At 43.9% G+C, this 14,333-nt stretch overlaps 1 protein-coding gene across 4 annotated transcripts in view; it reads right to left on the bottom strand.

The window, feature by feature from the left end:
* Positions 1-14,333, bottom strand: part of SNX29 (sorting nexin 29) — a 519,309-nt gene that overhangs the window by 384,970 nt on the left and 120,006 nt on the right. For all 4 annotated transcript variants that reach the window (XM_087416977.1, XM_004438061.3, XM_087416978.1 and 1 more), the window contains 2 exons: positions 14,034-14,097; positions 11,757-11,885 (listed from right to left, as the gene is read on the bottom strand). In XM_087416977.1, coding sequence (XP_087273103.1) covers positions 11,757-11,885; positions 14,034-14,097 — 193 coding nt within the window. The remainder of the gene's footprint in view (positions 1-11,756; positions 11,886-14,033; positions 14,098-14,333) is intronic.

The following is a 14,333-nucleotide window of genomic DNA, read 5'->3' as shown; positions in this document are numbered from 1 at the left end:
GCCTTTAAATACAAACTTATGCATTTTAAGTAGGTGTGAGCACTTAACCACATCATGATTTCTAGCAATGCAGTGCCCGGCCAATATATACTGAAATCTATTTTTTATTATAAGTTACTTTCCTTTTCTTTCTCCTTCATATCAGAGTTAGGGTGTTATAATGATTTTTTAAAAATTAGTTATGTAGGTAGATTATATTAGGTATGAATTTCATTTCAGGATAGTAAAAAGGGCATTACCAAATATTTTTATAAAAAAAAGGAATACTGATTTTACTGAAACTGAGAACTACACATCTAAAGATGCCAAAGTAGCTAGATTCAGCGCTTGCTAATAAGGTCAAATTATGATTGGACATTAAGATCCAATCAAGGGAAGACACAAAAGAACACAGTGCAGAGACATTTGGACGACCTATTAGCATGGCTGAAGTCTAGAATTCATTGATCACACAGGAGGGTTGGCTCAAGAGCAACAGCACAGCACCTTCACTTTGAGAAGCCCACAGAATCCAAATGTAAGGAGATGAGCCCACCACAGGGGACGTCTGCCATCTTTTTCTACCTAGCATTCACACCACATTGATGGGAGGAGCTCCCAGATTTTCCTTCTGAGGAAATGTGGAAAAAGGAAAATTTTTCCGTTTTGCCACTCATTCCTGCTCCAAGTAGTTTGGGTGAGAAAAAGCTAGCTACCTCCTGGCTCCAGAGGGGCATGTGACCCAGGCCTGCGCAGCAAGAACAATGCATTCCACCAGGGAAATTAGAGCGAATCCCAGGACTTTCTCTGGAGCTTTCTGGAAGCAGCGCTCTCCTTCCACTGGGGATGCCAAGCTGACTGGATTTACACTTGGAGCTGCTGGGGGCCCTCCTGTCACGAGAGACAAGCAGGCCTGAGAATGAAGCTGCGACCAAGGGAAAGAAAGGGGAGACATGGAAAGATACGGGTCCTGCCTGACACCCTCTGAGCCCCTGGACCCAGATGGGCGGAGAGCTAGCTCTTCTAAAGCTGGACGTTACACAACCCCATCAACTGTACTTTTTCATGAGCCAGTTTCCAGGGGGTTTCCAATGCTTAATACAAAGAGCTCTCATGATCTACCTATCGTAAGCGGTAAGATTTCAATAGATGGCTGAGGGATTTCCAGAAAGCCCCGATTCCCAAAAAGTAACCCAAATATCGTCTCAAAGCTGATGATGCCATTAGCAGGTCTGAATCCAAGCTCGATGTGACTGTATTGAGCTGAGAGGAGGTGCTACTTGAGGAGAGCCATCGGGTGTTGAAAGAGCTGGCATTTCGCAATAAGACTAGGACCAAGTGGCACTGTCACTGGTACCGTGGTCCCTTGACGCCATCATTTAACCATTACAGAGCACCTACTGTGTGCCAGGCATTATGCTAGTTGCAAGGGAGACAAGGTAAAGCACAAAAGCATGGTCACTGTCCTCACAGAGCTTACAGAGTAAAAGGGAAGACCACACGGACTTATGACTGACAATGATAACACCATGGAGGGACACTGGTTCCCATGGAAGTATAGCACAGAGGGACCTGACCTAGCCCATGGTCAGGCAGCAGATGGCTGGCAAAGTGTTCTATATCAATGAATGTTCTTGATGTAGCAAGAAACAGAAAACCCAACTCAAACCGGAATAAATAGAAAAGGGAATTTAGTGGCCCACGTAAGTGGAAACTCTCGCTTCAAGAGGAGGTCGATTCAGCAGCCCCTTGATGTCATAAGACCCAGTTCCCTCACCCCTCCTCTCCAATCCAAGCTGTAGCATAAGCCTCACCCAAAGGCTGTCTCCCTCATGGTGGTAAAATGGCTAAAGCAGTTCCAGCCTTTACACTCTCACAGCACATGGTCCAGGAGGAGAGCCATCCCAGCCACCCAGTGACCAAGGGACCATGTTCCTCCAAAGTCCTAGCAAACCTCCAACCATGTCTCCCATGGCCAGAATTAGATCACGTGCCCATTTCCTGAACCAAGTCCAATCACCACACCTAGTTGGGTCAAGCTGTGGTTACTTGAACTAACCACTGTGGAAAGGAGATGGAATTATCTTGACCAGATTTGAAAATCAGGGCCTGAACCTTAGTGCTTGGTAGAGTTCAACCCCCACCCCCAACTAAAGGAAAAAAAAAAATCAAGCCATGGCTGATACTCCAGCATGGGAGAAACGTAGGGGAGGGCTTCATACACTGTCCACTACAGCAGCTCTCCTTCCAGGGAAAAGAATCCCACTCTTCCTCCCCAACTCTCAGTCCATAAACATGGGCTTTTTGAATCAGACAATAAATGTTAATTTTTTGAAAGACACACGGACAAAAACTGGGCCTTATTTCTGGTCTCTGCTCAACCTGAGAGCAAAGTTTTGTTTTTTTTTACATAATGGATTTGAGATACTCCTCCAGAGTATGTTTCTTTTACCAGACAGAACTGAACAATGGGGCCTTCACAAAAGAAGGACAAATTCTCTCCTTTTCAGTCTCACGTGCAACATTGCCATCTTGGCTTTGGGACTTTATCTCAAGCAGTTTCCATGGCTCCACCAGCCCAGCATAATTTGCCATTCCGGCAAATTCTTGGCATGCTTGCCACCACGTCCCCTTCCCATGTCCACAGCAGACATTGCTAATCAATAACAGCACTTCGTCCTGTTGAGCCCAGATGAGACTCCAGAATCCTTCTCAACCGAGAACCCCAGGCAGCCACTCCAAGAACTGGCACAAGAGGATGAAACCTATTGGCTTTCTCTGTCACAGCATATATTCCAACTGAGGAGTTGACAATGAAAAAGCCCAGACCCTTGGTTCCAAAGGCCATCCCTAACCCAGGACAGGCTTAGAATTCAAACCAGTATCTTTCATGTTTGACCCTCTCAACTCTGACCATTTGCCTCTTATGATTAAAAACAATCAATGCCTTTAGATAGCCCCTAAAGAAATTCACTATCCTTTTTCACAAAAGGCAGAGTCTTCATATTTCTCCAATGATTTAAACACAAAAAAAGGCAGAGACTGAGCCTCACAGCAGAAAGAGATTTAAAGCCTTCACAGAAAGCCAATAAAGGTCTCCCAGGGGGGTTGTGGAGCGATGTGAGCAGGGCTCCCGAGGCCCTTGGTCCAGCCTTCCCTTACAGATTATACAGTACAGTTCTGTCTCACACAAAAGATACTGTCATGGCAGATCAATGCTCAGCAGCCCAAAAGGGACAAATAAACAAAGGGACATATGCTGGGCAGGCAGGGCTGGAAAAATAACACCAAGAGGAGTTGAAGGTCAAATGAAGGCCTTCGTTCAAAGGCTTCCAGATGCTCGTTGCAGGGGGAAGCTGGAACAAGGGAGGATCCACAAAATCTGGCCTAGCCTCAGCGTCCCTAGCCACCCATGGCCAAGGCACCTTTCTTAAGAAGAAGAAATCAGGGAATATCCACTGAGCATTTATGATGAGCCTGGAGCTGCGTCAAGTGCTTTAGGAGCATTAGCTCATGTAATCTTCTCTACAATCCCATGAAGAAGTAAAACAGACATGATTTGTCGGCCCGTTGTCTGCCCTGGGGACCTGGCAAGGCTGTCAATCATGGCCTTCTGCTCACTCCTGACTGCAACATGCCCAGTGAAGAGTCTTCCTAAAATGTTATATAAGGACACCAGGAGGAAGAGCCTGTCTTTGGATCCTGCATGAGGCTTGCTGCTACCAGAGGCCATGTTTGCTGCAGAGGCCCTACCTAAGAATAGCACACAGAGAACACAGAGCCAAGAGCAGGGGAGAAAGAGTGCTGACCTCGCGTGAGCATCCAGGTCCTATGATACCTGAAGAGAGTGACCGCACAGCAACACAAAACTCCCCTGTTGACCCAAGCTAATTTGGTTTGGGTTTCTGCTGCCGAAAGCATATTAATATTAGTTAAAATTATGATGCCCTAGTTTACAGATGAGGAAACTGAGATTTGAGAAGTTACTAAGTGGCAGAGCCAGGACCAGAGTCTCTGTGCTGCTTCCCTAGCTAAGGATTAGACACAGCCCCACCAAGGCCGGCAGTAACCAGGACACACCCACACAGCATCCTGCTTAACATCACCTCACATCAGGTACGGAGAGAGCCCCACACCACCCACCCCCTTTTACATTTCTAAACAAATGAAGAACCAGAGGCTCAGAAGCGTTAAGGGAACTGGCCCCAGTCACACAACTAACAACATGCCCCTGTTAGTGCACCAGAACTCCTCAGGACGAGAGAAAAGCTGCGACAGAAGGATGCTAGTAAGGCTGGTCCCAACATCAGACAGAGAGAAAAGACCTTGAACAGTGCTCTGTCCAACAACCCAGCAGGTGCTCCTCAAGACACTGTTTCACTCCCTTGGTGAATCAAATGAACTGGAAGTTCCTTCATGGACCTGGCAGGTTGATTGTTGAGGGAGCAACTGTACTTAGGCACAGAGAAAACACAACTCACCCCAATCCCCTCATATCCAAACAAGGAGGTTGGCTGGTCAGGACTCTAAGGATTGTAACTGAGAGAAAACCAGTCACAAACTGGCTCCAGTAACAGAAGGAATTTATTGGCTCACATTATTGAGAAGTCCAGAGGAAAAAGAGCTTCAGGAAAGACTGGCTCCAGGAGACGAAATTATATAATCAGGGCCTGTTGATTTCCCTCTCCTTCCATTTCTCCAATGTGTCATCCCCATTTGGGGTCAGGATCTTCCCAAATAGTAGTAAAGATAGCTGCCAACAACTCCTGGCTTACATTATATCCTCTCAAGAATGCTGTAATTGGCTCTTACCAGATCAGCTTGGCCACAGGCCCTTCTGTGACCCAATCATGGTGGCCAAGCGAGGGAACAAGCTGACTGTCCAGGCCTGAATCATCTGCCTTGCTCTGGAGCCCAGGTAGGGTAGTGATAGGGTCAGTCCCACCAAACCACACAGACAGAATGGGGAGGATGCAGCGCCAAGGAAGATTGGGGTAGTGTTTGCCCCAGGGGGAAACAAGCGTGGTGGGCATGGTAGGCAGCCTCCAAGATGGCCCCCAATGATCCCCACCTCTTGGCATTCACCTTCATGTGTAGACCCCACCCACAATAAACCATGGTTGAGCCGAGTGATAGCAGAATATAGCAGAAGTGATCGTGTGTCTCTTCCAAGATTAGGTTATAAAAGACACAGTGGCTTCTGTGTTGGGTGTGCTTTCTTGCCCTTGGATTAGTCACTCTGGGAAGCCAGCTGCTGTGTTGTGAGTGGCCCTACGGAGACGCCCACGTGGCAAGGAACTAAAGCCTCCTGCCAACAGCCACAGGAGTGAGCTTGAAAGTGGACCCACCAGCCCCAGTCGAGCCTTTGGATGACTGCAGCTGTGGCCAACAGCTTGACTGCAAACTTAGGAGAAAGTCTAAGCCAGAACCACCCAGCTGAGCCATTCTCAGATTCCTAACTCACAGAAATTGTGGAGGATCACAATCTTTTGTTGTTTTAAGCTGCTAAGTTTGGAGATAATTTGTTACACAGCAAGAAGTAACCTATACAATGAGCAGAAACAGAAAGTGTCCTCCCAACAACCAACAACTTGGTTCACTTGCTTCCCTCAGCAGTGCTTCTCATGTAAATGTGTGTCTTCTTTCTGTGAACGCCTGTCTCATAGCTTGAGTTTTCTTAATTCAGTGGGAAATAAGGCAACCAATTATTTAGGGAATGAGACTTACCTACCGTGAGCTGCTACTAATTATAACACCTCTGCCCAGGAAAGTGCTGCTGCACGGGGCCACACAAGCACTGGGCTGCTTATATGAGCTTGTTCTTGGTTGAGCCACAAAAGCATGAAAGGAAAGCCATTAATTTTGAGCAAAAGGAATGTGTAATAAAATGCTTAATTTGTTCAGGGATGTTTCAGTTTTACAACTATACACTCAGAGCCAGTGAAACACACATACACACTCTTAGTATTTCACTTTTTTGAGTCTGAAATAGCCTATCGCTTCATTCTTTATGCACCATTGCTGTTAAAATATAACTTTTCATTAGGCAAGATTTCTTAGTAATATTATTATTATACTAAAGAAAAATGATAATGTTAACATTTATTGAGCATTTATGAAGCACATCTATTGAGCCAGCATATGGTCTCTCATTTTATCATGCAACAACTCTATGCAGTAAGAGTTTTCTTATCCTCATTTTGAGACACAGAGAAGTTAAGTAACTCGCTCAAGGTCATACAACTAATAAGCAGTAGAGCCATATCAGTAGATCTCACCCCTGCAGTCCAATGCCAGAATCCACACCACAAACCACTAGGCTAAACCAGCTGCGTTACGAAATCTGCCACCGGAACACACGTGGACCTGAGAACAGGGCAGCCCTAATGCACCCACATGGGACTTGGCCCCAACCTGTGACCCTTCATTGCCCCACCCTGCCTGCGCCCCATCAGTGGCAGCCCTTCCAGCCCCCAAGCCACAACTGGCCACACAGGTCTACCATCTAACAACAACGACAGCTGCTCCATCTGTGGCCAGAAGCAAGAAGAAAGTTCTGACAGTTGGCAGAGGTTAACTCTGTCTAGAACATGTCAGCAGATGAATTTTTCAAAACTTACTCGTCCAGCCACTCAGTTTGCTTTCCTTTTTTCTCTCTCTGAAGTATTTACCTGTTTTATAGATGTTCCTTCTACCTGCAAACTGCAAACTTCCAGGCACCTTAAACTCCTAGCTACCAACTATTTACATGGGGAGACTTCAGATTATAAAATTGCTTGGTTAAGAAATTGGTTTTTTCTATTCCATTCATGGGCTAAAATTTTCTCAAGAATTATCATATACTACAGGACACTTACAATAGCTTGCTCGTGTCCAGCGCCTCATGGACTTTCACATACATTCCTCCTCATTCTGTCCTCTCAAGCGGCGAAGATGACCCTCTCCATTTCATAAACGAGGAAATGCATGCTTGCAGAAGTTAAGCAATATCACCCAGAAACACACAGTATGCACGCAATGGAGCCGGGATCCAAGGCTAAGCTGACTCCTAACACAATCCAAAAATGACAGGGAATGTAAGTCTCTCTTTCTTTGATGATTCAGAACCTGAGTCTCTATAGACAAGTCTTTATTGTGAACAAACACAATTACGCCATAGAACCCTAGACTAGCCAGGTAAAATGGTGGTCTGGGTGAGCAACGCCAAATTAGGCACCTCTTACTGCATTTGTCATAGTCATTTAACTGTCTCTGATGCTCCTGAGATGCCATTTTAAAATGTGAAGAAGGAAGTTCAAATTGAAATTAAATATGGGATCATGGTGCCAACTTCCAATGACATATACATAACAATTAACATCAGTGCCACTCGTATCACCTGACAGCACAAGGATGGGAAATGATGCTGCGTAAACTGACTTCACTCGGGACTCCCTTGCACATCCACAAGACATGTTTACCTCCTGTTCTGATTTAAAAGTAGTTTTAAAGAACCACCAATGAACTACTTATCTTACCTAAAACAGGAAAAAACTAAAACTCAAATGTCCAATCAGAAATGGTTATTTTTGTATGGTACATTAACTCAATGAAATACCACATCTAGGTCTACAAAAACGGTTAACATGAAGCTTATACAGAAACAATAAAAACTGCTTAAGTTGTGGAGGGAGGCAGAATAAGAAATGACATGCTATAGATTTTAAGTATAGGACATAAAAATATGTTTGCATGTGAAGAAATTCAGTGAAAATGCATGTTTTTAGGGGAGCTGGGACTATTTTGGATTCACTTTACAGTTTTCTTTAAGAAGATATAAACAAAGTCACAGAAAAGGAAATAAAATGGCTCTTAGGGGGCAGCCCGGTGGCGTAGCGGTTAAGGGCGCACGCTCTGCTTTGGCGGCCTGGGTTCGCAGGTTCAGATCCTGGGCGTGCACCAATGCACCACTTGTCAAGCCGTGCTGTGGCAATGTCACATATAAAGTAGAGGAAGATGGGCACAGATGTTAGCCCAGGGCCAATCTTCCTCAGCAAAAAGAGGAGGATTGGCACCGGATGTTAGTTCAGGGCTGATCTTCCTCACAAAAAAAAAAAGAAGAAGAAGAAAGAAAAAGAAAATGGCTCTTAAAAAAAAAACAGGCTCAACCACACTCTTAATTAGGGAAATGCCAATGGAAAATAATCCTGCCAGTGCCATTTTTCACCTGGGATATTATCAAGACCCTGAAGTTGGATCTGACCCCTGTGGGCAGGGCTGTGCAGAATCAGGCCCTCTCACCTGCTGCTGTGCAAAGTACATTGGCTCAGCCTCCTGGAGGCTGGCTGATGATCCAACTGCCCTCCAACATAGGAAAACACTGCACTTGGACCCTGCAATTCTACTTTCAGGAACTTTTCCAACAAATATACTCATATAGGAACAAAATGACAAATGCAAAGGTTATTCACTGTGGCATTAGAAGCAGCAAAAGACCAGAAACCTCAATGCCTGGCTGTTGGCACACTGGTCAAATCAATTGTGGTGCACTCAGACAATGAAATATCATGAGCTATTAAAAAGATGGTGGTCTACACTCTCACCACTCTTATTCAACACAGTACTGGAGGTTCTGGCCACAGCAATTAGGCAAGAAAAGGAATAAAAGGAATCCAAATAGGCAACGAAGAAGTGAAACTCTCACTGTTTGCAGATGACAGGATGTTATATATAGGAAACCCTAAAGAATCCATTGGAAAACTATTAGAAATAATCAACAAATACAGCCAAGTGGCAGGGTACAAAATCAACTGACAGCAATCAGTTGCATTTCTATATACCAAGAATGAACTAACAGAAAGAGAACTCAAAAAGACAATCCCATTTACAATTGCAACAAAAAGAATAAAATATCGGGCCGGCCCCGTGGCTTAGCAGTTAAGGGCACGCGCGCTACACTACCGGCAGCCTGGGGTTCAGATCCCGGGCGCGCACCGATGCACCACTTCTCCAGCCGTGCTGAGGCCGTGTCCCACATACAGCAACTAGAAGGACGTGCATCTATGACATACAACTATCTACTGGGGCTTTGGGGGAAAAAAAGGAGGAGGACTGGCTATAGATGTTAGCTCAGAGCCGGTCTTCCTCAGCAAAAAGAGAAGGATTAGCATGGATGTTAGCTCAGGGCTGATCTTCCTCACAAAAAAAAAAGAATAAAATATCTAGGAGTAAATTTAACCAAGGAAGTGAAAGACCTATACAATAAAAACTATAAGACATTACTGAGCAAAATCAATGATCACATAAAGAAATGGAAAAATATTCCATGCACTTGGATTGGAAGAATAAACATTGCTAAAATGTCCATACTACCTAAAGCAATCTACAGATTCAATGCAATCCCAATCAGAATCCCAAGAACATTCTTCACAGAAATACAACCAAGAATACTAGCATTCATATGGGACAACAAAAGACCCCGTATAGCTAAAGCAATCCTAAAAAAGAAGAACAAGGCTGGAGGCATCACAATCCCTGACTTCAAAACATACTACAAAGCGATAGTAATTAAAACAGCATGGTACTGGTACAAAAAGAGACACACAGATCAATGGAACAGAATTGAAAGTCCCGAAATAAAACCTCATATCTATGGGCAGCTAATCTTTGACAAAGGAGCTAAGGACATACAGTGGAGAAAGGAAAGTCTCTTCAATAAATGGTGCTGGGAAAACCGGACAGCCACTTGCAAAAGAATCAAAGTAGACCATCTTCTTTCGCCATACACAAAAATTAACTCAAAATGGATCAAAGATCTGAAGGTGAGACCTGAAACTATAAAACTCCTGGAGGAAAATATAGGTAGTACACTACTCACCATCAGCCATAAAGGGATCTTCTTGAATTCCATGTCTACTCAGACAAGGGAAACAAAAGAAAAAATAAACAAGTGGGACTTCATCAGATTAAAGAGCTTCTACAAGGCAAATGAAACCAGGATCAAAATGAATAGGCAACCCACCAGCTGGGAAAAAAATATCTGCAAACCGTATATCTGACAAGGGATTAATCTCCATAACATATAAAGAACTCACACAACTAAATAACAAAAAAAAAACAAACAACCCAATCAAAAAATGAGCAGAGGAAATGAACAGACACTTCTCCAAAGAAGATATACAGATGGCCAATAGGCACATGAAAAGATGCTCAACATCACTAGTCATCAGTGCAATGCAAATCAAAACCCCACTAAGATATCACCTTATACCTGTTAGAATGGCTATAATCACCAAGACAAAAAGCAACAAATGCTGGAGAGACTGTGGAGAAAGGGGAACCCTAATCCACTGCTGGTGGGAATGCAAACTGGTGCAGCCTCTGTGGAAAACAGTATGGAGATTCCTCAAAAAATTAAAAATAGAAATACCTTATGCTCCAGCTATCCCACTACTGGGTATCTACCCAACGAACCTGAAATCAACAATCCAAAGAGGCTTATGCACCCCTATGTTCATCGCAGTATTATTCACTATAGCCAAGACACGGAAGCAACCTAAGCGTCCCTCGACTGATGAATGGATAAAGAAGACGTGGTATATATATATACCATGGAATACTACTCAGCCATAGAGAAAGACAAAATCATCCCATTTGCAACAACATGGATGGCCCTGGATGGTATTATGTTAAGTGAAATAAGCTAGAAAGAGAAAGACAAACAGGGCATGATTTCACTCATATGTGGAAGATAAACCAACACACGCACAGATAGAACTGTTTGGTGGTTACCAGGGGCTGGGGGGGGGGTGGGTGGGAGATGGGCACAAGGGGTGGAGGGATCCACTTATACGGTGACTGATAAACAATAATGTACAACAAAAATTTCACAATAAAAAAAAATAATAAATAAAATTAAATTAAAAAATGATGGTGGTCTAGTGGTTAAGATTCTGCACTCTCACCACCAGAGCCCGGATTTGTTTCCCAGTCAGGGAACAACACCACCTGTCTGTCATTCGTCATACTGTGGTGGCTGCGTGTTGCTGTGATGCTGAAAGCTATGTCACTGATATTTCAAATACCAGCAGGGCCACTCGTGGTGGACAGGTTTCAGTGAAGCTTCCAGACTAGACAGACTAGGTAGGAAGAAGGATCCAGCCACGACTTCCAAAAAAACTGGCCATGAAAACCCTATGAACAGCAGCAGAGCAATGTCTGATATAGCGCTGGAAGGTGAGAGGATGGCTCGAAAAGACCGGGCAGGGTTCCACTCTGCTGTACACAAGGTTGCTAGGATTTGGAATCCATTCGACGGCACTAACAACAACATTAAAAAGATGGCGGCCGCATGTACACCAATACAGAACAATCTCTAAGATGTAAAGTGAGCAGTGTGTAGGATACGTGACCATTTTGCATTAAGGAAGGAAAGGACAAAGGGAGCGGGGGAGGGAAATGAAAAGAAAAGCAGGTACGTGTATCCATATCTGCTTGTGTATGCACAGAGCATCTCTACACTGGTAATACTGCCCACCTCCAGGGGGCAAACTGGGTGGCTGGGGACCAGAGAGGGGACTTCCACAGTTTAAACACTTGTACCTTTTATTGAACCATGTGCACACATATTATTCAATATTTATTCAATGAAATAAATTAAATTAAAATTTCAAACGCATAAATTTTATTTCCATTGGTCACGTTTTTTTTTTTAATGAAAACATACTGGTGGAAGGTGTGTTTGCTGTTTTAACAAAGCCTCCCCACGCCCACCTCTCAGCCCCTCTGCCCTCCCCTACCTTGCCAATGCCTGGACCTTCATGATGTGCCGCTCCTCCTGCTCAGCTACCTTCCTTTTCAAGGTGTCGACCTCTTGCCGGAGTGCAGCCGAGTGCTCCATCTCACCATCAAGCAGGTTCCGGAGCGATCTGGGAAGAGGGGGCCCCATCTGTTCAGATGCTGTCAACCCCGAGTTCATGGAGCCAGAACACAGTAATTTACCTAAGTCCTAATTCATTCATTTTCCACAATGCTCTGCATAAACCATAATTCAAGTCCTTCTCGTATAAATTGATTTAAGGAGATACCAAGCTCTGCTCAAGAGCCTCAGAGTAATAATTAGGATGAGCCCCAGGGGAACCATCTGCGGCCCAGGCCCCGTGTCCCCAATGCCTGTGGGCAGCTTAAATCAAGGGAAAACAATGAGCTGAGCAAACCCCAGGCAAGCCCCTTTAAAGACATCCCGTTCAAAGGTGTAGCATATTAAACTGAGGCCATTTTGTCACAGCCACATTGGATAAGAGATTTAACAAAGGAAAGGATGCCAGGACAGGTCAAAAGAATAATCTGAGCCATAAAAATAGAATACAGGCTCAGATTAGCTGACAGATGTCTACTCTCATCTCCACGTCTACCCACAAAACACACTTGAATCCTGCTCCATTGCCATCTCCAGGTTAAACAAGCACATAGTGTTTTATAGAGCTATATAGTTTGACATTGCATCTACTGTGTTTTATATTATATTTGGAGTTTGTTAACTCTCCAAAACACACTCACTTGCATATCTGTCATCCTTGGCCCTAAACAGCAATGAAGACAGCAGCTATTTCAGAAATAACCACAAGTCACCAAATGGTTCTGCCAACCATTTACTTCACTGGACCTCAAGTGGCTATTTCTAGAAAACATTTACTGACTTTGGTGCACCTACATCCTCAATCTAGAGGACACCTGCCATATGACATCAAAATATAAGCAAGTGTCTGACCCCTCCATCCCCATTGCTCACTGAACTCTCTAAGGCCTGTGTTTTGAGTTTTGAGAAAATTCCCCTTTTGGGGCGTGGAACAAACATGGTATGATTTTTTTTTTCTCTGGGAAGGAGAAGAAATTAACAGACAGTGACTATTGTTCTTTACAAGGTAAGACAAAACCCATGGCTTCTTCCAAAATAACAGCTCCAGCTGGAGGAAGAAAAAGAATCCTGAATGTCTATGAGCCCTTTGTCGAAAGTTTTAGTTGGAAAATTATGCTGTCTAAAGATTCCTTTTTGAAAAAAATCCTCTTTTGTTTTAGTAATCATGCTTGTTTGCTTTTATATGTTTCCATAAAGGATGAAGGAGAAGCTTGTCAATCAGGGCCCAAAATAAGGTTTAAAAAGGAGAACATGATTGCATGTCACTGTGGACACTTAATTCCTGCTCTGAATAAAACAATAAGAGGGCAACATGAACACACACATGCACCCCAGCACCACTCCTAACCTCCAGGGAGGCAGCCTCACCACGCTCGCAGAAGCTCAGCAGATAATCGAGGCAAATCCTTCTACTGACTGCCCGGTAGCCAAGACAAGGTCCTGGCAGTCGAGAAGCTCACATTCAGGCAACCAGATGGAAGCAACACAGCTAACACCCGGCTAGTATCTAGCATGGTTACACAGGGAAAAAAGACAAATAAAATCCTTTGCCCTCTCAGTGTCTGCAACTGGGCTTTTGAGGAAGTCAAAAGAATCTAAATACCATCTTGCCCTAGGTATCCCTGATTTGAGAAAAATTTAAGACAAATATTCGAATGCCTGGAACACAGTAGGCCCTCAACTAAAGGTTATTCAAAACCTTTGGTTTGGGGGTTAGGGGGTCAGAGTGATAGCTAAAGGGTATGCATTTTCTTTTTGAGGTGGTAAAAATGTTCTGAAGTGGACTATGGTGATGGTTGCTCATATCTGTGACTATACTAAAAACCACTGAACTGTATGCTTTAAACAGATGAATTGTATGTATGTGGATTAAATCTCAATAAAGGCTGTTTTTTAAAAAAAGACTTTTTAAAAAAGATTATGTTACCAAATTAGTTTGTTATAAGGTGGTGCCATGATTATAAGGTTTTCATTCCTTGCTAACACTCAAGCCACAATACATATATAGTAAAGTGGTACCTCCAAGATAAAAAATAAGAAATCATTGGTCACAATTGTGCCAGTAAAGCAAAATTTCCTTCATCTGTGATATTCTCTCTGTCCCAGAGGCAGAATGTCAAAGGAAGAGGCTCTTCTTCAAGCCTGAAGACCACGATACCTGTTCTCTTCTTCCAGCTCGTCTTTCCTGTTCATCATGGCCACGATGGCTTGTCGCAGTTCACCTGAGGGAAGAGAGCAAAGTCAACACTAATCAGCAGATCTCGCCTATTACACTGTCCCCTCACCGATCTGGATGGTGTGCTATGATAGGCCAACTTTTCAAGACAAATTCTCTTTTCCCTTTCACAACTAATTCCTGTGTAGTCTAAGAGACCCAGTGGGCTCAGCTGATTACTCTTATTAGCCACACAAAACAGAAGGGCAGGGCAGGATGAGAATGAATGTGGAGATGTTTCCA

Source organism: Ceratotherium simum, chromosome 26 (assembly GCF_057802395.1).
Source record: "Ceratotherium simum simum isolate JZ-2026a chromosome 26, ASM5780239v1, whole genome shotgun sequence".
Lineage (NCBI taxonomy): Eukaryota > Metazoa > Chordata > Mammalia > Perissodactyla > Rhinocerotidae > Ceratotherium > Ceratotherium simum.
This window is presented reverse-complemented; position numbering and strand designations above follow the sequence as displayed.